The sequence below is a fragment of the Electrophorus electricus genome, chromosome 19 (assembly GCF_041902795.1).
Source record: "Electrophorus electricus isolate QZ-2024a chromosome 19, ASM4190279v1, whole genome shotgun sequence".
In the NCBI taxonomy this organism is placed as follows: domain Eukaryota; kingdom Metazoa; phylum Chordata; class Actinopteri; order Gymnotiformes; family Gymnotidae; genus Electrophorus; species Electrophorus electricus.
The window spans coordinates 20,150,001-20,175,000 of NC_137515.1; the positions used below are offsets into that span (position 1 = coordinate 20,150,001).

Below are 25,000 nucleotides of genomic sequence, written 5' to 3' on the forward strand. Positions count from 1 at the left end.
CACACTGCCCGCCGCCACACAGCCATCGCCCACGTGATACGCCACGGGACAGCGGACACAGCGCATAAGCCGACCTGCACACACACACACACACACACACACACACACACACACATGCTCTGAAATACTGCACACACACACACACATGCTCTGAAATACTGCACACACACACACACCTGCTCTGAAATACTGCACACACACACATGCTCTGAAATACTGCACACACACACACACACACACACACACCTGATCTGAAATACTGCACACACACGCACACACACACACCTGCTCTGAAATACTGCACACACACACACACACACACACACCTGCTCTGAAATACTGCACACACACACACACCTGCTCTGAAATACTGCACACACACACGCGCACGCGCTCTGAAATACTGCACACACACACACGCGCGCGCTCTGAAATACTGCACACACACACACACACACACACGCGCACGCTCTGAAATACTGCCCACACACAGACACACACACACGCTCTGAAATACTGCACACATACACACACGCTCTGAAATACTACACACACACACACCTGCTCTGAAATACTGCACACGCACACACACACACCTGCTCTGAAATACTGCACACGCACACACACACCTGCTCTGAAATACTGCACACACACACCTGCTCTGAAATACTGCACACACACACAGTATTTCAGAGCATGTGTGTGTGTGTGCAGTATTTCAGAGCGTGTGTGTGTGTGTGTGTGTGTGTGTGTATGCAGTATTTCAGAGCATGTGTGTGTGTGTGTGTGTGTGTGTGTGTGTGAGCTGCGTATTTCAGAGCATGTGTGTGTGTGTGTGTGCGCAGTATTTCAGAGCGTGTGTGTGTGTGTGTGTGTATGCAGTATTTCAGAGCATGTGTGTGTGTGTGTGTGTGTGTGTGTGTGAGCTGCGTATTTCAGAGCATGTGTGTGTGTGTGTGCGCGCAGTATTTCAGAGCATGTGTGTGTGTGTGTGTGTGTGTGTGTGTGTGTGTGTGAGCTGCGTATTTCAGAGCAGGTGTGTGTGTGTGTGTGTGTGTGTGTGTGCAGTATTTTAGAGCATGTGTGTGTGTGTGTGTGTGTGTGTGTGTGTGTGTGCGCAGTATTTCAGAGCAGGTGTGTGTGTGTGCGTGTGTGTGCAGTATTTCAGAGCAGGTGTGTGTGTGTATGCAGTATTTCAGAGCATGTGTGTGTGTGTGTGTGTGTGCAGTATTTCAGAGCAGGTGTGTGTGTGCGCGCGCATGTGTGTGCAGTATTTCAGAGCAGGTGTGTGTGTGTGTGCATGTGTGTGCAGTATTTCAGAGCAGGTGTGTGTGTGTGCGTGTGTGTGCAGTATTTCAGATCAGGTGTGTGTGTGTGTGCAGTATTTCAGAGCGTGTGTGAGCGTGTGTCTCTGAAATACTGCACACACACACACCTGCTCTGAAATACTGCACACACACGCAAATGCTCTGAAATACTGCACACACATGCGCGCACACACACACACCTGCTCTGAAATACTGCACACACACACACCTGCTCTGAAATACTGCACACACACACGCGCACTGAAATACTGCACACACACACACACGCGCGCGCTCTGAAATACTGCACACACACACACACACGCGCACGCTCTGAAATACTGCCCACACACAGACACACACACACGCTCTGAAATACTGCACACATACACACACGCTCTGAAATACTACACACACACACACACCTGCTCTGAAATACTGCACACGCACACACACACACCTGCTCTGAAATACTGCACACGCACACACACACCTGCTCTGAAATACTGCACACACACACCTGCTCTGAAATACTGCACACACACACAGTATTTCAGAGCATGTGTGTGTGTGTGCAGTATTTCAGAGCGTGTGTGTGTGTGTGTATGCAGTATTTCAGAGCATGTGTGTGTGTGTGTGTGTGTGTGTGTGTGTGTGTGAGCTGCGTATTTCAGAGCATGTGTGTGTGTGTGTGCGCGCAGTATTTCAGAGCGTGTGTGTGTGTGTGTGTGTGTGTGTGAGCTGCGTATTTCAGAGCAGGTGTGTGTGTGTGTGTGTGTGTGTGTGTGTGCAGTATTTTAGAGCATGTGTGTGTGTGTGTGTGTGTGTGTGTGTGTGTGTGTGCGCAGTATTTCAGAGCAGGTGTGTGTGTGTGCGTGTGTGTGCAGTATTTCAGAGCAGGTGTGTGTGTGTGTGTGTGTGTGTGTGTGTATGCAGTATTTCAGAGCATGTGTGTTTGTGTGTGTGTGTGCCTGCGCGCAGTATTTCAGAGCGTGTGTGTGTGTGTGTGTGTGTGTGTGTGTATGTGCAGTATTTCAGAGCAGGTGTGTGTGTGTGCATGCGTGTGTGTGCAGTATTTCAGATCAGGTGTGTGTGTGTGTGTGTGCAGTATTTCAGAGCAGGTGTGTGTGTGTGCGCGCATGTGTGTGCAGTATTTCAGAGCAGGTGTGTGTGTGTGTGCATGTGTGTGCAGTATTTCAGAGCAGGTGTGTGTGTGTGCGTGTGTGTGCAGTATTTCAGATCAGGTGTGTGTGTGTGTGCAGTATTTCAGAGCGTGTGTGAGCGTGTGTCTCTGAAATACTGCACACACACACACACACACACACACACACACCTGCTCTGAAATACTGCACACACACGCAAATGCTCTGAAATACTGCACACACATGCGCGCACACACACACACCTGCTCTGAAATACTGCACACACACGCACATGCTCTGAAATACTGCACACACATGCACACACACACACACACCTACTCTGAAATACTGCACACACACACACACACACACACCTGTTCTGAAATACTGCACACGCACCTGCTCTGAAATACTGCACACACACACACCTGCTCTGAAATACTGCACACACACGCACCTGCTCTGAAATACTGCACACACGCCTGCACACACACGCCTGCACACACACACACACGCCTGCACACACACACACACACACGCCTGCACACACACACACACACACACACACACACACACACATGCCTGCACACACACACACACACACACACACACACACACACACAGAGGGTTTGGGGGAGATTTCCCTGATCCTCAGGGACACAAGTGGTCTTGCTGATTGGGGGGTTGTAACACACCTTTGCTCGCTTTGTGCAGGTCTCTCTCCAGACAGCAGGTGGCGCAGCTGTGCTGTGGGCAGCGCAGCCCTCGGGGCTCAGGGGCAGTGCCCGGGTATTTGCGGGCGCAGGTCTCGTGGTAGTAGCGACCACAGCCGCTCACCAAACAACGTTTCACCTCACCATCCGCTACCTTACAGGAAAAACAAGGATGGGAACCTAGAGAGAAAGAGGGAGAAATAGATAGAGATAGAGAGAGAGAGAGAGGGAGAGAGAGGGAGAGGGAGGGAGAGAGAAAGGGAGAGGGAGGGAGGGAGAGAGAGAGCGCAAGAGAGAGAGAGAGAGAGAGAGAGAGAGAGAGGGAGGGAGAGAAACAGAGGATAAAGACAGTCTATAGATGCTTTGAGCTCACTCACATGTATCTGCACAATGTGGCTGCATTTCTAAACACAACAGCAACAACATAAATCTCCTTCCCCCCCCCAATTTAGAGGCTGGTACACAAAACTCACACTGCAAGTTACAGAACTAACTCAGACTATAATCCAAAGAGTTGAGCTCTCTCGCGCCCAGTGAAGGCTGACCAGGATGTAATCCATGTAGCCTGGTGCTTACATGCATTCTCAGGCAAACAGCACTGACATAAACAAGAATAACTTGTTGTTATTTTTGTTGACTTTGCTGACCTGTTCTGCACTCGGTACAGATGGGTTCTCCGTCTGACGCTCCACTAGAGGCGAGACACTCAGGGTGGAAGAGTCTGTCACAGTCGCCTTCACAGCACAGCAGGGATTCCCCAAACGTCTCGCACACCTGGGGGTTCAGGACACGCAGCTCACAACTCCTTCCATACTGGACGCCACAGCGGGACGTCCTCGTGTTTTGTACATTTACAGCATTTATCTGACACTTTTGTCCAAATCTACTTACAATCGTGACTGAGTACATCTGGAGTGATGGAGGGTTAAGGGTTTTGTTCAGGGACCCAACAGTGGAAACTTGGCAGTGGTGGGACTGGAACTGGCAACCTACTGATTACCAGTCCAATACCTTCACCACTGAGCTCCACTGTCATATATAATATACCTCTCTCTCTCTCTCTCTCTCTCTCTCTCTCTCTCTCTCTCTCTCTCTCTCTCTCTCTCTCTCTCTCTCTCTCTCTCTCTCTCTCTCTCTCTCTCTCTCTCTCTCTCTCTCTCTCTCTCTCTCTCTCTCTTTTATATTCTCTCTCTCTCCCTCCCTCCCTTCGCCACTGAGATTCATACACCACCTGCTGTAAAAATAAATGCTGATTGATTGGAACTGCCATTCTTTTGAAAAAGTACCCAACTCTTCTGACAGATGTTCTGCTTCTATACTTTTGCCTAAATACAGTAACACTCCACTTACACAAGGTTCCAACATTATGATGGCGTGTTGCTGGATTTCTTCTGTAGCTGGATCTGCTGGATTCTCCCTTTTCTGTTCCTGACCTGGAGCCATCAGTGCTGACCCTCACCTGACCGACATTCTATTACAACTTTCTTCCTTTTGTCAATACCGGTACCGTGGGCACTCACCTGGCACACTGTGTCCTTCTTAGAGGACCCGTTACCCTGGCGAGACACGGTGGAGTCCACTGACTGGGCATCAGAGCCATCTGCGTCTAGCGTAGTGGGACTGTCTGAGCGCTTCCCGAACCCACTCTGCCCACAAATCACCAGCAGAATGCACAACAGACAACAGCATGAGACTGGCACCGTTACCCAGACGTTACCCAGGCGTAAGGAGACTGGCACCTTTACAGAGGCGTAAGGAGACTGGCACCTTTACAGAGGCGTAAGGAGACTGGCACCATTACAAAGGCGTAAGGAGACTGGCACCTTTACAGAGGCGTAAGGAGACTGGCACCTTTACAGAGGCGTAAGGAGACTGGCACCATTACCCAGGAATATGGAGACTGGCACCGTTACCCAGACGCATGGAGACTGGCACCGTTACCCAGACGCATGGAGACTGGCACCGTTACCCAGACATTACCCAGGCATACAAAGACTGGCACCGTTACCCGGACATACAGAGACTGGCACCGTTACCCAGACATTACCCAGGCATACAAAGACTGGCACCGTTACCCGGACATACAGAGACTGGCACCGTTACCCAGACATTACCCAGGCATACAAAGACTGGCACCGTTACCCGGACATACAGAGACTGGCACCGTTACCCAGGCGTACGGAGTTGTTACTGATGCCATGGAGCTGGCAGTGTGTGACAGTAAGCAGGTGAGGTCAGGAGGGAGGGGCCTCACCTGGGGGTCGTTGAGGCCACGTGAGTCGGAGTCAGATGTGTCTCTGTAGAGAGAGCTGACCATCTCCACGTCTGTGGAGGCACGGCTGCGTTTCTTCAGAGGTTTACACGAGTCCGAGATCTCACTGGCACCTGCTGGAGCACAGCGCCATTACCCAGCTGCCACCCTAATCCAGGAGATCTGTTACCCATCTGCCACAATAATCCAAGACATCTGATACTCATATGCCACCCTAAATTAGGAGATCTGTTACCCAGATGTCACCCTAATCTAGGAGATGTTACCCAGCTGCCACCCTCACTCCAGGAGATCTGTTACCCAGCTGCCACCCTAATCCAGGAGTTCTGTTACCCAGCTGCCACCCTAATCCAGGAGTTCTGTTACCCAGCTGCCACCCTAATACAGGAGATCTGTTACCCAGGTGCCACCCAATATAGGAGATCTGTTACCCAGCTGCCTCCAAAACCAGGAGTTCTGTTACCCAGATGCCACAATAATCCAGGAGATCTGCTACTCAGATGCCACTAAAATCCAGGAGTTCTGTGACCCATCTGCCACAATAATCCAAGACATCTGATACTCAGATGCCACCCTAATCCAGGAGTTCTGTTACCCAGATGCCACCAATAATACAGGAGATCTGTTACCCAGGTGCCACCCAATACAGGAGATCTGTTACCCAGATGCCTCCCTGATCCAGGAGTTCTGTGACCCATCTGACACAATAATCCAAGACATCTGATACTCAGCTGCCACCCTAATCCAGGAGTTCTGTTACCCAGCTGCCACAATAATCCAGGAGATCTGCTACTCAGATGCCAAATAATCCAGGAGTTCTGTGGCCCATCTGCCACAATAATACAAGACATATGATACTCAGATGCCACCCTAATCCAGGAGTTCTGTTACCCATCTGCCACCCTAATCCAGGAGTTCTGTTACCCAGCTGCCACCCTAATACAGGAGATCTGTTACCCAGATGCCACCCAATACAGATGTTACCCAGCTGCCTCCCTAATCTAGTTCTGTTACCCAGCTGCCACAATAATCCAGGAGATCTGCTACTCAGCTGCCACCCTAATCCAGGAGTTCTGTTACCCATCTGCCACCCTAATCCAGGAGTTGTTACCCAGCTGCCACCCTAATACAGGAGATCTGTTACCCAGATGCCACCCTAATACAGGAGATCTGTTACCCAGCTGCCTCCCTAATCTAGGAGTTCTGTTACCCAGCTGCCACAATAATCCAGGAGATCTGATACTCAGCTGCGACCCTAATCCAGGAGATCTGTTACCAAGTGGAGAAGAGGGGAGCGTCACCTTTCTGTGATCCTGTTTTAAAGTCCATTTGAGGTGCAGCTTCTGCCTGAAAGACAAAGTGAAGAATCATGTCAGGCATCTGCAAATGTAAACAACTCAAACGCTGAACATGAAACCCAAAGTTTACTAAGTGATTTGGTGTTGACAGTGGGGGTAAGAGGTGGGGGGGACAGACGTGGGCGTGGGGACACAGCTCTGGGGACAGACGTGGGCGTGGGGACACAGCTCTGGGGACAGACGTGGGCGTGGGGACACAGCTCTGGGGACAGACGTGGGCGTGGGGACACAGCTCTGGGGACAGACGTGGGCGTGGGCGTGGGCACACAGCTCTGGGGACAGACGTGGGCATGGGGACACAGCTCTGGGGACAGGCGTGGGCGTGGGCACACAGCTCTGGGGACAGACGTGGGCGTGGGGACACAGCTCTGGGGACAGACGTGGGCGTGGGCACACAGCTCTGGGGACAGACGTGGGCGTGGGGACACAGCTCTGGGGACAGACGTGGGCGTGGGCACACAGCTCTGGGGACAGACGTGGGCGTGGGGACACAGCTCTGGGGACAGACGTGGGCGTGGGGACACAGCTCTGGGGACAGACGTGGGCGTGGGGACACAGCTCTGGGGACAGACGTGGGTGTGGGGCTCTACCTGTTCTTTTTTTACTTTCTTCTTTGGAATGGGCTCCACACTCTTCTCTGACTCTGAGCGGCTCCGCCCACATCTACGCTGCTTCCTGTCAGTGGACTCTGCAGGTAACACACACACACGCACGCACAAGGGCATGCACACGCACATACACACACACATGAACACACATGCACGCAGTGTGCATAACTAAAGCTTTCTCACTGGTGGTACTTTTATATTTTCATTCATATATTATTTCACTCATGTTTTACACTTTATTGTGTCCATAATCCATCTGCGTTAAGCTTTGTTCTGGCTGTGTGTGAGAGCATCTGGAACACCCCGGAACACCCTGGTACGGTCTGGTATGTCTCACTGTGTGGACAGTTGGTCAAGTCTACTTTGTCTTGGGTGTCCACTGAAGGGTGATGACACCCATGTTATGACCTTTAAGAGTTTATGACTCTTAAGTCATCTTTGGAGATAATTAAACACAGTTTAATTAAAGATAACGAGTAAACACAGGCTATACAGCCAGGCTCCATGACATCAATATCCAGCCCAGTGTGTGTGAGAGTGTGTGTGTGTGTGTGTGGGTGTGAGAGAGAGAGACTGTGTGCGTGAGAAAGTTTGTGTGTGTGTGTGTGTGTCCACGAGTATGTTTATATGTATATGTGTATGCTTGTGTGTGTGTGTGTATATATATGTGTGTGTGTGTGTGTAAATATATGTGTGTGTGTGTGTGTGTAAATATATGTGTGTGTGTGTGTGTAAATATATGTGTGTGTGTGTGTATATATATATATGTGTGTGTGTGTATATATATATATGTGTGTGTGTGTGTGTGTGTGTGTATATGTGTGTGTGTGTGTGTGTGTGTGTATATGTGTGTGTGTGTATATATATGTGTGTGTGTGTGTACCTGAGCCGTGTTCTCCACTCTCTGGATCGCTCCATGCTGTCCTCTCCTCCTCACTGGAGCACGTCTCCACCTCTGCTTTATCACTCGAGCCCTTAGCAGGGCAGACAGCATCATCACAGTTGTACATCTTTTTAAACATAACCTGATGTCTGTCACTATTCTTATCTGAATAGATACAATCCCTCATTAACATCTGACAGATGAGGTGATGTACGTGCCATCACAGTAGCCTATGCCTAAATCACATCTTACCTCCGGGGACTGGGCGTGGTCTCCTCCCCTCTCCTCCCGGCCCGCCTCCTTGGGAGGCTCTGCCTTCTCTTTGGGCAGCTGCCAATCACACTTGATGATCTCCACGTTGAGCTTCTTCATTGTGATGGAGAGGGGCAGGAGCTTGCGGGCGGCGGCTGTCCTCCAGGGCGTGCGAACTGGAGGAGGGGAAGGGGCCTGGGGGCGGGGCTCCATCTCCGGGCTCTGTTCTGGCTCCTCCTCCCGTTGCCCGGGAGAGCTCAGCTCCTCCCCACTGGTGGCGCTGCACTGGCGGCGGGGCTGCTGGCGACGGGCAGAGGGCTCTTCCCTCGAGCTCGCGCCGCTCTTGGACCGTCTGGAGCGCCGCTCGGCCCGGACGCCCTTTCTGACTCTGGTGGGTGAGGTCATGGGGTCAGCGTCTTCGCTGGGCTGCTTGTCGATGTAGATGAAAGTGTAGTTCTCATTCCGCTCCTCCTGGGTCATCAGCAGGGCCGCCTCGGCGTGGCCGACGCCCACCTCCCACTGAGCGCGCTCCCTCTGCGACTGCGGCTTCAGAAGCTGTCGGGGCCGGACGGGACAGGGTGAACACACACGCTCGTACACCGTCATACACCGACACTCAACACGAGAACTCCGTGTGACGGCTCCCTGGTGCCCGTGCAAGTTTCATTTAATTTATTTTTAAATTAACTACTAATGTTTCAAAGCCCTTGCGTATGGCACTGGAGGTATATTTAGTCAAGCTCTTAAAAGCATCCCTCTCGGTTGGTGTGATTTAAAATCATTCCGTTCGTTTTGTGCGTCTCTGTCACAGCTACTAAGGTTACCTTGTGTCTCTCTGTTGGATTGGTTGTCTTGCGTAACGTTTCAGCCTGGAGCTCCTCGAACTGGCTCTCTCCTTTATAAACCACGATTCTCTTCTCATGGATCCACGCTCTCTCGGCCACACTCCCAAAGAACTGCACGTGGTATTCCCTGTGACCTGCACGTACACATACACGCACGCCATTAACCAGACGCTTCAACAAACCACTAAAGCTAAAAAAGATCAAGACCCTTAACCCTCAATTACTCAAGTTGTACTGTCATGATTATAAGATGCTTTGGATAAAAGTGTCAAATAAATTAATTTATTAATTGATTTTACCGCTTCGAAAAACACAAGGTCTACTTTGTAAAGACTGCTGTGTGAAGTCTAACTCTGGACCACTGCTGTCGTATGACGGCTCTCAGGCCTGAATGTCTACGAGGCTCCTCGCAGCGCTGGAGTCGACTCAGGGATTACCTCTCGTGTTGATCCGAGTGTGGACCTTCAGCTGGGGGTCTGCGGACACCATGCAGGGCCACCAGGGGTAGGTCCCCACCTTGGCCCACACCAGGTCCCCAATCTCGTACTCCACGCAGCAGCCGGTGCTCGTGATCACCGAGGGAACCTGCTTCTCCTCCTGCAACACACAGCAGTGTTTGAGTGCAGACAGACTACGGCGTGGGGCCACTAGTGATCTCACAGGCAGCAGTGTGAAAAGGCCAGATCCGGTTTCACACACTCGCTGCTGTGAGACTGTGACCTTTATATATATATTTTGAAAAATTTCAAAACCAAGAGAAAATATTACATCAGCATTCTCAACATCACACAGAAGAGGGCTAACAGCACTGGGGAACTCAATGTGCTCTGAAATGTCTAACTTAACTGGTAATTAGCAGTGATAATTTAATCAGAAAGTGTCAGTGTATATTTTTAAGAGCTAGAGCTCAGTAGTACAAGGTTGGAATCTGAGGATCATTCATTATAATCCAGTAAAGCAACTCACTTTGGGTTCCTTGGGTTCTGCTTTGGGGCTTTTGAGGACAGAGGCAGGCGGTTGATCTGGCAATGTGGCACCACCTTCAGCGGGTGAAGCTGAGCTTGGGGGCGGGTCGGCAAGGCCCGCCCGCTCGAGGCAGGAGGTGTGCCGGCTTCGCCTTTTCCTCTTCTCCTTCTTCTGCTCGTGTCTCCTGCGGAACGGCTGGCTGGTCTGGACCTCCTGCAGCAAGTCCCCGCACAGAGCGGACTCAAAGAACTCACGGCCGTTCTGGTAGGTCTTTATGATCTTGATTTTGATTTCCGGGGAGTTAGTCTTTTTGGGGGTGACCTCGGCCGACTGCGCGATAGGGTTGGACTCTACAGCACTGTCCTGGGTGGGCGGAGGAGGTGGAGATGTGGGAAGCAGGAGGGGAGGGGGTGGAGGGTAGACTGGAGGCAGGAGGTGGGAAGGTGGAGGCAGGTGATGATGGGGTTGAGGTGTGAGCTGGGGGTTAGCGGTATGGTGCTGCTGATGTTGTGGTGGTTGGTGGTGGTGGTGAGGATGATGAGGCTGGTGATGGAGATGAGCATGAGGTGGAGGAGAGACGTGTGATGTTGGTTTTTCCTGGACAACCGGTGTCCTCAACACCGTCCCCTCCCCTAGCAGTAGTCCATGGTCCCCAAAGTTACGGATGGCGCCATAGCCGTTGGCTGAGCCGTTGGGGAACTGAGAATACAAGGCAAATTTGGCCTGCTGCTCGTAGGTGCCGATCCCTGTCGGGTAACCGTTGGTGACCACTGGAAGGTCTTCAGGAGGGTAGGAGAACCCGGACTCCAGTGGGGACTCGTAGGTGGGTGCTCCGCCCTCGTCCCCAGGGTCGCTGATGACATCATACACGTCCTCCTGTCTGATGTTAGCCGAGTCAATGAGCTGAGGGGGTTGCTGAATTGTGTTTCCCATGATCCCTTGCATGAAAGAGAAGGAGAAATCCATTGTTCTGTTCCAGCATCCTTAAGTTTCCCTTTCTCTTACAGGGTCTGTGGAGACAGAACACACATGAGGACCGCTGATAGCCATGCACACATAAAACATCTCACATCACACCATCAGTGAATCAGAAATGTGTCTCCACTTAATAAAGATCATCATGCATTATTAAGACTACTTTCAGTAGTTGTGGGTCGTTTCTCACTGGGGTGCAGGCTACAGGCTGTTTTGGAGTACTTGCGCTCTGCATGGCGGTGAGGGGTGAGGGGAGGCGGTGTTTTTGTTGCTCACACCTGATTCAACTCATCAGCTAATTATCAAGCCCTTCCGTCAGTTGCATCAGGTGCGTTAGATGTGGAAATAAACGCCGTGTGACCCTCTCTGCACCTGCACGTCATCTGCACGTCTGACGTCACAGTCAAATTAAGTCACGTATGAATTTGTCAGAAAAAAAAAAAGTTCTGGCACAAACTTGGTGCGTCTATATAGTGGCGCTGACATGTGAAGTCTTTCCAAAGCTAGTTCCAGTACCTTCATAACAAACCAGATAAGATAGGTGTGAGGGTCTACTCAGGTGAAGCAGCCGCTCCGTGGACAGTGTAAATACGGACCTTTCCTTCTATGGAGGTTACCGTTTATTGCAAACATGTGCATATTTGAAGCAGAAATTGAGAGCACGATGTATTTCGCAACAGTGGAGCATTTGATCATTACAACTTTTCGGCTGCAAATCCTTAAACGGAAGAAGCCCAGAGAACGGCAGCAGCAATTAAACTCCTATATCGTTTAGTCCCAAAGAGAGCTTGTCTAATCTAACGACCCTGTATAAAACAGAAGAAAAGCAACGTAAAAGATTCACAAGAAGCTGCTGTTTGAGTCGCTTTGCTTAGACACACGATGGACGAAACCGTGTCTGCTGAAAGGTTGACGGAGAAAAACAAACCCGCAGTAGCCAGCCAGCTAGCTAAGGTTAGCCTGCTGCAGAAGCTCGCAGACCTCACACACGGTACACCTCTGTGCTCCTGGCTGCGTGTGCTCTAGTGAGGTTTTAGTGTGGTTTTAGTGTGGTTTAGTGAGGCTGTAGTGAGGCCAGGCGTGGAGAAGAAAGCGCAGCTGGCTGCCGTTGGCTCCGCTTCTGCGAGGAGAGCTCACATACGCGCAGTGGAGTGTGAGGAAGACTGGCGGACAGACTCCCCGTCGTGGTGGTTTTTGGCAGTGATCAGTGATTAAGACATGGATCTGATGCGTTTAAACACGTTTTTACATGCCGTGCATCCTGACGAGGGCCGTTATAGCGCATCGGGGAAGGCGCAGCAACATGGCTGCCCGTGCGGGGCTCTTTAAATCAAATCGACCGGATTACGTTTCCAACCCCCGTTATATCGAGCGAACGGTGACAAAACCAGCATCAAAAAAACATTTTGAGGCCACACGAGCAAACGACAGCGTTAAAACAACGGTAGAATGAAAAATGTGGGTACCTTCAGCGTGGTCCATTCTCAACACATACACAGAATAATCTGAGTCCGGGTGCACTTAACATGAACATACACGCACAAAGCCCGAGCAAAACCACGACTGGGGCCCAGCTCAGCCCAATCTCATTCCCATGGCAGTAACTGGTGGCTGTAGAATTTCCAGAGGCCCCCTTCTTCCGCGGGATGCTAGACCTGGGGCAGATTTGGCTCCAGTAGGGTGATCAGAGCCCAGATATCGCCCTCTCTACGGCCGCAACAAAAGCCCCCAGCTCAAGGCCCGTCCTCGCTCAGCGCCAAAAGAGCCTTCTCCTGATTGGCTATGGTGCGCGATGCGAACGGCATGTTGGGATGAGTAGTTTTTTTTCTTCTTACTTTAATTAAGGGCAATAGACAAATAACAACTACCAGTCAGCTGCAATAGACATAAAAGAAGCTGTCACCAACCAGTTTTTTATGTTCTTATTTGCAGCAATTAAAAAGATTAACCAGATTTTGTGATTTTTTGTTTAAATAACATTGTTATATAACATTGTTATAAAGCAAATTAATTGTTATATAACATTGTTATGAAGCAAGTTTAATTTAAATTCCTATTCAGATAAATCCACACCAATATATGAAAACAAATGGGAACTACATTTGTGTCTATTTGCTGTACTGAATAATATCAGAACTTTTATCCATTAACTGTTAACACTACCCACAAAGTAAAAACAGAGGTTAACGACTGCCTGACTGATTTCAGTCTAGTTCTCAAATCTGCACTAAAAAGACTAGTTTAACACCAGTAATTTTACTGAGAGTTACACCCTGTAATATATCAAGCTAGGTCATGGCACTCAGTGATCCATAAGCTGTGTACAGTATCCTAACTATAGAATGCTGTCATTAATATATATCAGCTAAAGATACAGTTGTTCAGACCCGTGTTTTCTCATGATCATGGGAACGTCAACATATGCTATAGTTTCTTTTCTTTCCTGCTCAAATACAACTGAGGTTTCTGAAGAAATTGAGTCACCCAAGGACCTGAATGAGCTTTGGTAAAGTGCTGAAAACACCACTGGGTTCACATCCTTGGCTGCCTGGATGGACTGCAGACAGGTTTACAGTGTCTTGTGGGTAATTTTATCAAACCGCACAGAGATTAAAAAAGTTAATATAGTACTATTAAGGCTTATTGACTTCATATGGGAGAGAATCAAAACTGTAGCATACATGTACTCATGTTGTTCTTTGTCTGAAATTAATACTTAGTAGATTATTTAGTTGTATGACAAATTACACCACAATCACCACTGATGTTATGGAAGCATCAATATGTTGAAGAGAATTGTTCTCAAACCATAGCTAAGCCTACATGACAATGCTATTACATTTACATTTACATTTACAGCATTTAGCAGATGCTCTTATCCAGAGCAACTTACAAAAGTGCTTTGTCATTTCCTCATAGAACACATCCTAGTACAGTACAGTAGGTTAGAGTCCAACATACCAATGAACACTAGAATACAGGCATCAGTGGTGATACCTAGAAGTACAAAATACATAAGGTCTATCTTAAGCAATAAACTATTACTAACCAACGCTTTCTGTTAGTAGTCATATGGTTTATAAAGAGGAAGGAATTTTTAAACTCATAGCCTCTTAATGTTGACTTTATGACCATGGTTCTTGTGTACAACTTGGCAAACAAATACTAGTGGAAAATTCTGCTTGGTATAAATTTAGTGATAGGATGGTGTTTGTAAATACCATTATGTATGTATGTATGTATGTATGTATGTATGTATGTATGTATTTATTTATTTTTCTTCTTCTCCTCCACATTCTTATTTTTATCATTATTTATTTTTTTTGCTTTTCATTTCTCATTTTCTTATATCACTTCATTTAATTTTCTCATCTTCACTTCACATATTCTTTCATAGTAATTACAGCTCTATTCATGGTAATTAGGATTAACATATAGTAGAGTTCTTATATTCCTTTAAGTTTTAAATGTCCATGATTGTTGTTTTAATATGCGTGAATACGAGACTATGTTTGTAAGTATGGGACACAAATATACAGTTGCTACGGGCAACAAAACAGCTGCAAAATGTGTGTAAACGAGAACTACCAGCCATTTCGAAACCGTAATTTGATACTTCAGCAACTCGCCGATCCTGTAACAAGTGCTTTCCGATTTTTGAACACAACTATTGTCAAATGTGTGACAACAGCTGATCTAAGATCAGTCTCCTGATCAAGGAGCGTTCAGCCATCGCCTGTCCAGATCCATGCGGCCGATTGGCCGCCGCCAGCCTGCGTCACCCTCTTCCATTGGCGCAGTTAGTCGTTGACGTCACTCGCACCACTCATCCGAGCCTCCTCGCGCTGAGTGAGGCTGTGGGCTTGAGTGACGGTTGAACATTAGCGGATCGCTAAGCTAAGATAGCTTTACATATGCTAGGCTCCAGCAGATAATAATAAAACAGTAAAACCGAGCGATTGTTGTCTAGTTTTGTTAGCGAGGAGTACCTAGCTGTTGTGAATGGCTAATTTCGTTTCTATAACAAACTGTTTTGCCGGCGTGCCGTTGACACTGAAGACATTTGACCCTCAGGTTCGCGAGGATCTCCTCAGACACGGAGCCTGCCGGTCATCCGAGCCGTCACCAAATCAGACGGTTGCTGTCTAACGGCGGAAAACGTCTACGAACCGGAATTTTCCGGTGCGGAGGTACTTACTCGATTATTGTAGTTAGCTATCTTAGCTAAAGCCATTTCGCATCGCATACAGTAGCTGAGCTAGCTAGGATAGCATAGCTAGCTAAACTTTAGACGAAGTGGTCGGCCGTATAACGTTATCGCAATTAGCTATTAGCGTTCCCCTCAACCTGCTGGCTAGTAGCGTTCAGGCCTAAACTGGGAGAACGTCATACAGTGTCATATTTCAGTCGCATGTCACACACAGTAGATGGTAACGATACTCCTCAGGTTTGTCACGGTGCTATCGGCAATAACGAGCATAGTGCTGTAAGAATACTCGGTTTTTCGCTAGCACCGAACTCTGCTCCAGCTTTAAGATGCAGCCGCTCACAGCCTTTTATGAGTCGAGTGCCGGGGTTTCTTTATATAGATTAACTGCAAACGCCACGGCTGGGACTACACATTTGTAATTGCTAGCACAGAAACGCATAACTTTGTTATTGTTTCTGGTCTTGTTATTCACAAGTTGCTTTTTTAGAGAGAGGGAAGTAGTCAGTTGCATCGATAACTTTTATTCTGTATTGTAAACTTACATATTCACTTTACCTAATGCTACACACGGTAAGGTAAATGTTTGGAGTTGTCCGGATTTTGTTACTAACGTAGAGACCGCTGTGTGAAGCAGACACGTGAGGATGTTTGGTATAAAGTTACTGCAGTCTGGCCACGTTTCCATGGTAGCGTGTTTTTTCCATCCTGTGTCAGTCCTGTGTCAGTAAACACAGCTCAGCTGTTTAAGGGCTTCTTTGTACAATCCTGTTGATCTAATATTGTAGTTACTATTGTATCTAATATTTCTGTAATGTTTTTAGGTCTATTTATGCCAGTGTCCTTGTCTGCTACTACGGGACATCTCGGTGAGATCTCATCATGTCAGTGTTTTGTTCTCAGGCATTGCTCGCAATGGCAAGATCTAGGTGAGATTTATAATTATTTGCTTTTTTCCAGATCAATATATTTGGTTAGTTATTGATAAGTATGTTTTTTTTCAGACTGTAATGATAACCCTATAAATTCCCACCTTTGTAATTGTAATCAGGGGATCCTGTTTGCTCTACAAACATCACAGTCCTCTCCCGTCCTCCGCCTGTACCCGTTACCACTCTGCGCTGGTTGGCCGCACCGTGCTTTCATTCTCTGGGCCCTTGCTCCTGGACTGCTGCAGTGCCCCCTATGTGCAGCAGCATGTCTGTGTTTCTGTGCGGACGCTTCACAGCTCCTGGGCTTGGCTGCAGGAGACAAAGGACTGTCCAGCGAGTGCAGAGCCAGCGCAGCGGGGCACCGGGTCCCAGCCGTCCTCGATGGGCAGCACAGCGGTGGCACGCAGGTCCCTGGGCCAGAGAGTGCTGGATGAACTGAAGCACTATTACCATGGCTTCCGTCTGCTGGGGATCGACACGAAGATCGCAGGCAGGATGGTGTGGAGGCTCCTGCATGGACAACAGCTCACGCGCAGAGAGAGGAGGAGGGTATGTGATGTGTCTGTGTGTGTGTTTGTGAGAGGGAGGGAGGGAGGGAGGGAGGGAGAAGTGGGGAAAGGGAGACTACAGCAGGATTCTATTGTAGTCTGTCCTTTGTAGGCTGAAGCTGTCTGGTGACTGGTGTGTTTTCCTGTTCTTCTCACTCATGAGCTCCTCTTACACTCGTCCTCATCTGAACCAGCTGTGTTTCAGAACAGCAAAAACACTAAACACTTGTGTAGTGTATAAGAACCCTGGACTAGATACTGACAGTGTCAGCCAGCCTTGTCTGCCTGCATAGGGACAGATTCTCCTTTGGCCACCAGTGACATTCACTGCATGGGTAATCTTCATATGTTCTCTGTGGAGATAACTGAAGGATTACCTATAATACTCTGCTGTACAGGGTAACAGTAGAAATCAGTTTAAATAGCTGGGGCAGTTGAACTAAACCCTGGGGATTATCCCTGGTGAACCCTGCACACTCTGCTAAAGCCAGTAGCTAACACAGGGCTGCTGTTGTCGTCGTTCCCTGCAGCTGATGAGGACCTGCGCAGATCTGTTCCGCCTCCTTCCCTTCATGGTCTTCATCATCGTTCCATTCATGGAGTTCCTGCTTCCTGTCTTCCTCAAACTCTTCCCTGAAATGCTGCCTTCCACGTTTGAGACGGAGTCCAAAAAGGCATGTGCTCCTTCCTGCCCTCCGCTAGCTGGTGTGTCTTGGCGTAGTTAAGGTGTAATTACACTAGATGTTGGTTAAAGCATGGTGAATAACATCAGGGTTACTTCAGGCAATTCTGCGTTATATTGGGACAACACTGTTTATTGTGTTTAGTGTGGGGGGAGGTGAGTCTCTGGCATGGCCCTGATGGAAACCGAGTTTGACTTCATGGTGTCTTTAATCTACCTGCAGGAGGAGAAGCAGAAAAAAGGTCTTGCAGCTAAACTGGAACTGGCCAAGTTCCTGCAGGAGACCATCGCAGAGATGGCCCGCCGGAATAAGGCCGCCGCCACTGGGGATGAGACGCAGAAGTTCTCCACTTACGTGCAGCAGGTGAGAGGCCTGGCCACGCCCTGCCTGGAGCAGGTTATTGGTTATTATCTGCTGGTAGGAAGCAAACATCTGACCAGCATGTGTCTGATGCCCTGCAGGTAAGACATACGGGTGAGCAGCCCAGTACCAAGGACATTGTGAGGTTCTCCAAGCTGTTTGAGGATGAGCTGACCCTGGAGCATCTGGAGCGCCCCCAGCTGGTGGCGCTGTGTAAGCTTCTGGAGCTTCAGCCCATCGGCACCAATAACCTGCTCCGCTTCCAGCTACTTCTGCAGCTGCGCACCATCAAGGCTGATGATGAGGTAGAGTGATTAAAACAGAGTTAAATTGGGAACACTGGTTAAAACATCATTCCAGGTTTGGTCTAACGACTCAAATGTAGATGTAATAGAGTCCCATGTTTGTCAGATATGCTTAAGTTTTGTTTAGTAATTGTCTCAGTTATAAAATCTCACGTCTCTGCCGGTCTCCTGCCTGACCGTTCCCCGTAGATGATTGTTAAGGAGGGAGTAGCTGTGATGAATGCGGTGGAGCTCCAGGCCGCCTGTAGGAGTCGTGGGATGCGCTCTCTGGGGCTGACCACTGATCAGCTCCGTGAACAGCTCCAGCAGGTACACCACCCTCACCCTCACCCTGGTCCTCCACCCACATTTTAAAGTTTGTGGCGTTAGTTCAGATTTAGACTTAGTTGGAGTTATCTTCAGGATTACAGCATTGTAACTCTGTTGTAACTGTGTATTGATGGATTGCAGTTGGAGTGTCGTGTCACTGTGTAGTGGGCTGACCTGTGAGGACAGAACTGTGTGCTTCTTACTGTAGCTCAGGAGAGAGACTGTGTCCTGGGGGCGGTGCCTATAGTCTTTAGTGTTTGACTTCTGTATGATTTGGGTGTTGCAGTGGTTGGATCTGCACCTGAATGAGAACATTCCTCCATCTCTTCTGCTGCTGTCTCGGGCAATGTACCTGACCGACCTTAATCCCAAGGCTCCTGTAATTCCCCCACTGCCTAAGATGGAGGTATACACACACACACACACACACACACACACACACACACACACACACACACACACACACACACACACACACACACACCATAGAGTTATCAGCATTTATTGTTCCCTGTCGGTTCCAAGCTCTTCACTCTCTCCAGGGCAGTACTGACTTAATTTCCTTATCACAATGTAAAGGCTGAGAACTTGCCACTGTGTTTACTGGCTCTGACCTTTGACGCTTGCATGCAGCATGAAAATGTGCACTTGCATTCTCTTACATATAGATCAGTGATAAACTATCTTAGAGTTCTGCTAAATGGGGACTGTTTACTGTTTGTGGGGGGGGCAGAAATCCATAGTGTCTGCTCCTGAGAATGAAGTCTCAGGTTCAGAGAAGCCCCTGTCCTCCTCCATGGAGGTGATGGTTGACTCCGCCCCTGTGATCAAGGACAGGAAGGTAAGACAAACAAACTACAGCTCCCAAAATCCTCATGGCTGCTGTCATGTGGAATAAACACCATTTCAGCTGAATCTACTGTGGCTTTTATTACTCGAGCTGAACATGTTGGTGTCATTAGTGTGTGATTGGCTAACACTGTGACTGGTCTTTAGGGAGAAGAGCTGGTGGAGAAACCCCAAGGTCTGAACATGCCATCATCAGAGGCTCAGTTACTACATGTAAGTGTGTGTGTGTCTGTGTGTGTAGCAGATTAGTTTTGGTTTACTACCTTAATCTTACCTCAAGTCTTAATTAAATTTCTTTGATCTCATTTCACTGTACAAACTTGTTTGCTACCACTGTGAGAGGGAGGAGTCCTGTGTAATACATATGTCACTGCTGTTAGGGCTCCCCCTGCTGGTGGGAGTGGCAATCTCACCCTTGTGTTGTTTCCTGACAGGCTAAAGGTGCAGAGATGGCTCAGAAATCCAAGATGAGTAGTGCCAATGGACTTTGAGAGGACACGCCCCTTTCTCTACCACCTCGTCACGCAGGATGAGAGGAAGAGTCCTTTCACGCTTTCACCCAGTGTTCCTGCTGCCAGAGAAATGCTGATCTGGAGGCAGAGGAGTGTTTGCCCGTGTCGCTCTTACGTTTTTCTGCTGTCACACACCCTGGGATTTCCCCCGTTTCCTCCTCCTGCATCTCCACACGAGGGTTCTGACCCACACGCTCACAGCCACAACACCACCAGGGTTCTGACCAGAACCAGTGTGAAATGGTGTTGGGCTGGTTGAGTGAAGCTCCTCACTTCCGTGAGCGTTTGCCGGGTGACTAGCTTTACCCAGAACCGTCCTCACCTACGGAAAACTCTGCATTAACTCAAGAACATGTACCACGTGACACTCAAGATGCAGGTTTATAAAATAATCCCTTTTGCGTGCATTATCTCATGTAAATCTGTAAATAAACTGTAAAATATCGGCTATTTTTATCAGTCAGGTGATGTTCTGCGGCTATGGACGTTCAGCAGTGCCACCAGGAGAAGAATCTCGTCTGTCATATCTCATACCTGAAGGTGCTGTTGTAGTTCTTGTTTTGCAGGCAGGTGGCATTTAGGTACTGTTGAAGGCCTGTGATGTCAAATCCTTCACTAGATGAATTGGTCTATGTAGAAACTGACTCATACATGCCACAAAGAAAATTACATTTACTTGTAGTTGATACTGTACAGTGAACCATCAGCCTGTGATCTTAAAATCTGTGGTCTTTTGGTCTGTGATGATCCGTAATGGCTGCCCCGTTTGGCTCTTGGACATCCTGCCTGGGTTTACGTTTCAGCTGTAATGAATGTCCTGTAACTGGACATTGACGCCCTAATCAGGAATCAAGCCCCTTTCCTAAGGTTTGACAATGTCTCTACAGACATCATGTACCATTTAATGATGATCGCACTGTATAGGAAACACGGCCAAGTTCACTGAGGTACACATGATGGACGTGTCCTCAGATCTCTTGTACACATCCACACTTGTGCAGATGTGACTTGGACTCCAGCGTTCAGCACTATAGGACTAACTGCGTTTCCTTAGAGAGGATAATTAACCTCTATAATCTCCATTGGGTCTTTAGGGACTTTTAAAAACAATGTTTTCTCTGTCTTACTGGGGAAAATTGAAAAGTACAATGTATGCAACGGACACGTCAGATTTCTATTGGTCAGCCATTTAACTTGGCTTTCAGTAATGGGCTTTCATTAAAAGCACTGCAGGAACTCTAGGAGGTGTATGTGAACTGTGCCCCCTGGTACCTATGCATGACCCTAAAAGGTCATCCTGAGGTTGGCAGACAAACCTCTATGACGTCCCTCCAGTGGGTCTTTAATCGTCCAGTCAGGGCTATGCGGCTCGTGTATAGGCGAACACAGTGGGACGTCTCCGGCAGCTGTGGAGTCAGTGCTGCGGGATCTGAGCGTCTCGTACCTCTGAGAGAGAGGAAACATAACTGGGATGTTTTACAGTGACGTAGACACCTCACCTCTGCCCAGGTACTGCACATGTGTTGTTAAAACCAGGGCAAGTGAGACTGCGTTAATACAGCACATCATCTCCTCTTTCAGGCTTTCATGAATTTGTACACAAGCCATGTTTTATTTAAAGTCAAAAACCTGATATTTGTGGTGGATTATTTAAAAATATATTGTTTGTAATTTAGCCCCCCACACACCACCTCCAAATGGGTTCCTGGTTTATATAAAATGCGCAGAACTCATTAAACTTCACGTGTTTGTGTTTTATGTTTAATCTGTATGTGTAAAGTACAGAAACATTTGTGGAAATAAATTCGCTGCATTTAACAGTGGAATTGAGGCTCATTGTGTTGTGTGTTTGTGTTTTCCTTTGTCTCTACAAAAATAAAATGGAACTGAAACTGGAACACTTCCATACAGTTTTGCACAGGGCTCCATCTTTGAAAGGATGGAAAACAAAACCCCAAGGGGTCAGTGGTCCCTGCTGGGGCCTCTGAAAGCTGACTGGAACCACATCTTTGCACACACAATGTTGGATGATGCTGGCCTGACATCTGTAGAGAGGACCACGCATCTGGGAGACTGCAGGAGATTCACTTCTCAGCTGCGTCAGGCTTCCAGGCCTTGGGGGTGGGGACATGAACACTAAACACTCCCCATGCCCAGCTGGGGACACTGTGTCTCACAGAACCTTAGGCCTGTGTTTAACGTCCTGCTAATTGGTGTGTCGGATGAGTAATTTGTTCCAAATTGGGACCTTTAGTGACATCTAGTGGCTCAATTGGTGAGTTAAAATGCTAAAGATAAAATGGGGGTTATTTTGAGACCAAGGTGACTGCTGGTTGGGTGAAGGGTGAAATGGAAAATGTTCTCCCACACAACTCAGCAAAAATGAATGTGCTGATCACATTGAGAATCTAAAGGCATCTTCCTTAAAGACTTTAGTGCCTGCACACACTAAAGTCATCTGAACCTGACTCTGCGATGTTGGAGGCGGAGCACTGGGCCATGATGTGCTTATAGCGGAGGAGACGGGGTCTGCACTGTTGCATGCTACATCTCAGAAGCGGTCTTTGTGTTGCGAAGGATGTGGTTTGTGCTGCAGCTTCCTGCCACGCAGCGAGGTGTGTGTGGGAGCGTGAACGTCAGCAGCACACACATCTTTTATGTTTTCCATTCTCACTCAGACTGCTTGTGTTTGTCTCGGTGCAGTTCCTTCCAGCTGCCCAGAACAACAGGAGTCTGTGTAGGGAACCGGGGCGACGGGGAACCGGGGCTTGGCGACGTCGCGTGTCTGTGCCGGGTGAGTCTGGGTCTGTGGAGAGATAGGGGGTGGAAGGGGTGTCACCATGGCGACCCTCCTGATGCGCATATTCCGTCTGGGTGTGGAGAAGAAGCAAGTTCGGCATTATGAGAACCTGCGCAGGGACGTGGATCCTCGGCACAGCTGGGAGACACTCGGAGAGCTCGGAGATGGGGCCTTCGGAAAGGTGTATAAGGTAGGAATGCTGGAAACACCAAATATTCCGGGGGGTGGGGTGGGGCTTTGGGGCGGGGGCAGGTACCCCAGCTGTTATATTCACCCACCCTTTTTCAAATTGTGTTGTATTACAATCTGGAATTGTAATAAATAATAAATCTTCACTAATTAGTCCTTAATACTGAAGTGTGAGGAAAGTCAATATAGTTTGCAAAATTATTCACAAATTAAAAAAACAAAAATTGTGATTACATAAGTATTCACACCCCATTGCTATGAAAATGATTAAATTAGTTCCGGAGCAACCAAGTGCCTATGAGAAATAACCTAATCACCTGCCTACACCATACAATCTCATTATCAATACAGCTTGTCCTGGAAATCTAAAGTTTGAGAGCAAAGCCATACAAATATCCTGGTTTACAGGATCTACAGGCAATGTAGATATCAAAACAAGTCCTGGACAAAATTGATGAAAAGTATTGATCAGAATACGGATATAAAAAATAGAACCATCAAAACCATTATTAAGAAATGGAGGAATAAAATATGTCCCAGCTATGTCTCTGCTTAGACAAGACCATCCATCAAATATCAGTGTCGGATTAAAGAGGGCAACCATCAAAAAAGCAACTGAGAGGTCAAAGGTCACTCTGAAGGCACTGGAGAGACCTGCCAGCTGAGATGGAAAAAGCTCTGCACAGGACAACTATTCCCCGGACATGCCACAGAGCTGGACATCTATTCCCCGGACACGGAGTGTCCCACTTGGAGTATGCCACATGCCTGGGAGAAGGAAGGAGGAGCTGAAACTTGTCAAAATGGATGGAACCAAATACAGCAAACTCCTCAATGGAAACCTGATCCAGTCTGCCAGAGACCTGAGACTGGAACGCGGTTCACCTCCGAACAAGACGATGGCCCTAAGTACACTACCAAAGAGCTTCACAAGAGCAACCGAGTGAAAGTTCAGACCTCAGTCCCGTTTAGAATATGTTTCAAGTTTCAAGTTTGGTTTATTTGCCACATACATAGTCATACACTATAACTCGTAGTGAAATGGTTGAGAGTGCAACCAATGTTTTCCAGCCAATCTGACAGAATCTGTGCAATTCTGTTATGAAGAATGGGCAAACAGTTAGAGATCCAGATTTGTGAAGCTGACTAAAATGCATCCCAAAGGATCTGCAGTAAAAGTTTTGATCAGGGGGAAAGGGAAAGGTAATTGTGCAATGATCAGATGTCTGGTTTGCTGAAGTAACCTTTCATGTTTAAGTCACATTCAAATTTCTGATGTGGCTCTTGGAAACCCTCTGCATGGTACACCATTGGTTTGGGCTAAGATGTTCTGGAACCAAGTTTCTCACTCCACTCCAGATGACACTCCTGCCCTTGCCCTCAGCTCACCTGAACCAGGTGCTACGGATCCCGGTTACCTGGTTCAGGTGCTGGGTCTGGGGTAGTCCCAATACGGACTGGGATGAAAACGTCTGGTTCACAACACTATCCTGGGGTATACTGGAGCAAGATAGTAGCAATACCAGCAAGTCTGGTGCTGATATTGCTAATATACTGATATCACCATTCAGCCCAGGGTTCTAACCACGCTCTGGGATCTAGGTGTAGACTTGAACTGGCGCTAGTACGCCCCTTGTGTTCCAAAACACAAAGATTATTTCTACTTCTTCTGTACAGTCAAGGAACTGAAGCTTGATCACAGACACCTGGAAAGAAGGATGAGCAGTCCTTATCTTCACATCCTCTGTTTGATTTTTATTTCTGGGTTTCCTAGGTGACACAGTTTTGGGGTTCACGGCTGTACAGTGGTTTAGTCTACTTCCTGAATAACTAAACATGAAAGACAGTTTCCTGTTACAGTTTTTTTTTTTGTCCTTCGTAAAAACATCTTCACCTTCAGTGTGCGTGAGGATAGAGGATCACACACCAGCAGTTTCACCTCCTGCACTGCACTGAGTTTCCTTCTAAGCATCACAGGTGACTCC

At 48.1% G+C, this 25,000-nt stretch overlaps 3 protein-coding genes across 13 annotated transcripts in view; 2 read left to right on the forward strand and 1 right to left on the reverse strand.

Moving 5' to 3' along the window:
- The window catches only part of nsd3 (nuclear receptor binding SET domain protein 3), a 25,667-nt gene extending 12,594 nt beyond the window's left edge, over nucleotides 1–13,073 (reverse strand). For 4 of the 7 annotated variants that reach the window (XM_035535588.2, XM_035535587.2, XM_035535585.2 and 1 more), the window contains exons 1-13: nucleotides 12,788–13,073; nucleotides 10,347–11,356; nucleotides 9,818–9,977; nucleotides 9,360–9,514; nucleotides 8,536–9,090; nucleotides 8,284–8,374; nucleotides 7,383–7,480; nucleotides 6,736–6,781; nucleotides 5,417–5,550; nucleotides 4,683–4,808; nucleotides 3,810–3,936; nucleotides 3,145–3,342; nucleotides 1–74 (exon numbers count right to left, since the gene is read on the reverse strand). The exon at nucleotides 1–74 is cut by the window's left edge and continues 106 nt beyond it. In XM_035535588.2, coding sequence (XP_035391481.1) covers nucleotides 1–74; nucleotides 3,145–3,342; nucleotides 3,810–3,936; nucleotides 4,683–4,808; nucleotides 5,417–5,550; nucleotides 6,736–6,781; nucleotides 7,383–7,480; nucleotides 8,284–8,374; nucleotides 8,536–9,090; nucleotides 9,360–9,514; nucleotides 9,818–9,977; nucleotides 10,347–11,312 — 2,730 coding nt within the window. In that variant the 5' untranslated portion in view covers nucleotides 11,313–11,356; nucleotides 12,788–13,073. The remainder of the gene's footprint in view (nucleotides 75–3,144; nucleotides 3,343–3,809; nucleotides 3,937–4,682; nucleotides 4,809–5,416; nucleotides 5,551–6,735; nucleotides 6,782–7,382; nucleotides 7,481–8,283; nucleotides 8,375–8,535; nucleotides 9,091–9,359; nucleotides 9,515–9,817; nucleotides 9,978–10,346; nucleotides 11,357–12,787) is intronic. The other 3 variants (XM_035535589.2, XM_035535586.2, XM_081701864.1) reach the window with 2 other exon arrangements.
- Nucleotides 13,074–15,154: 2,081 nt separating this feature from the next.
- Nucleotides 15,155–21,857, forward strand: letm2 (leucine zipper-EF-hand containing transmembrane protein 2). 3 transcript variants are annotated; one of them, XM_027018264.3, is made up of 11 exons: nucleotides 15,157–15,511; nucleotides 16,353–16,457; nucleotides 16,580–17,009; nucleotides 17,539–17,682; nucleotides 17,914–18,054; nucleotides 18,153–18,356; nucleotides 18,546–18,665; nucleotides 18,952–19,071; nucleotides 19,399–19,506; nucleotides 19,662–19,727; nucleotides 19,949–21,857. In XM_027018264.3, the coding sequence occupies exons 2-11, from the start codon at nucleotides 16,411–16,413 to the stop codon at nucleotides 20,003–20,005; spliced, it is 1,437 nt and encodes a 478-aa protein (XP_026874065.2). In that variant the 5' UTR covers nucleotides 15,157–15,511; nucleotides 16,353–16,410; the 3' UTR covers nucleotides 20,006–21,857. The 3 variants fall into 3 exon arrangements, with proteins under 3 accessions (XP_081558930.1, XP_026874065.2, XP_026874067.2); XM_027018266.3 differs by having other exon boundaries at nucleotides 15,157–15,503; XM_081702804.1 differs by lacking the exon at nucleotides 17,539–17,682 and having other exon boundaries at nucleotides 15,155–15,511.
- Nucleotides 21,858–22,668: 811 nt separating this feature from the next.
- The window catches only part of si:dkey-81j8.6 (uncharacterized), a 16,964-nt gene continuing 14,632 nt past the window's right edge, over nucleotides 22,669–25,000 (forward strand). For 2 of the 3 annotated variants that reach the window (XR_014118671.1, XR_014118672.1), the window contains exon 1: nucleotides 22,669–23,016. Coding sequence is in view for 1 of the 3 variants with exons in the window: in XM_081702436.1 (XP_081558562.1) it covers nucleotides 22,867–23,016 (150 nt within the window). In the remaining 2 variants the exon portion in view is untranslated. The remainder of the gene's footprint in view (nucleotides 23,017–25,000) is intronic. The other variant, XM_081702436.1, reaches the window with a different exon arrangement.

Coding starts and splice junctions, on each gene's coding strand:
- letm2 (XM_027018264.3), top strand. CDS start 16,411: ATGTCAGTGTTTTGTTCTCAGGCATTGCTCGCAATGGCAAGATCTAG. Junction 18,357..18,545: donor CCATCAAGGCTGATGATGAG/GTAGAGTGATTA, acceptor CGTTCCCCGTAG/ATGATTGTTAAGGAGGGAGT. Junction 18,666..18,951: donor TCCGTGAACAGCTCCAGCAG/GTACACCACCCT, acceptor TGGGTGTTGCAG/TGGTTGGATCTGCACCTGAA.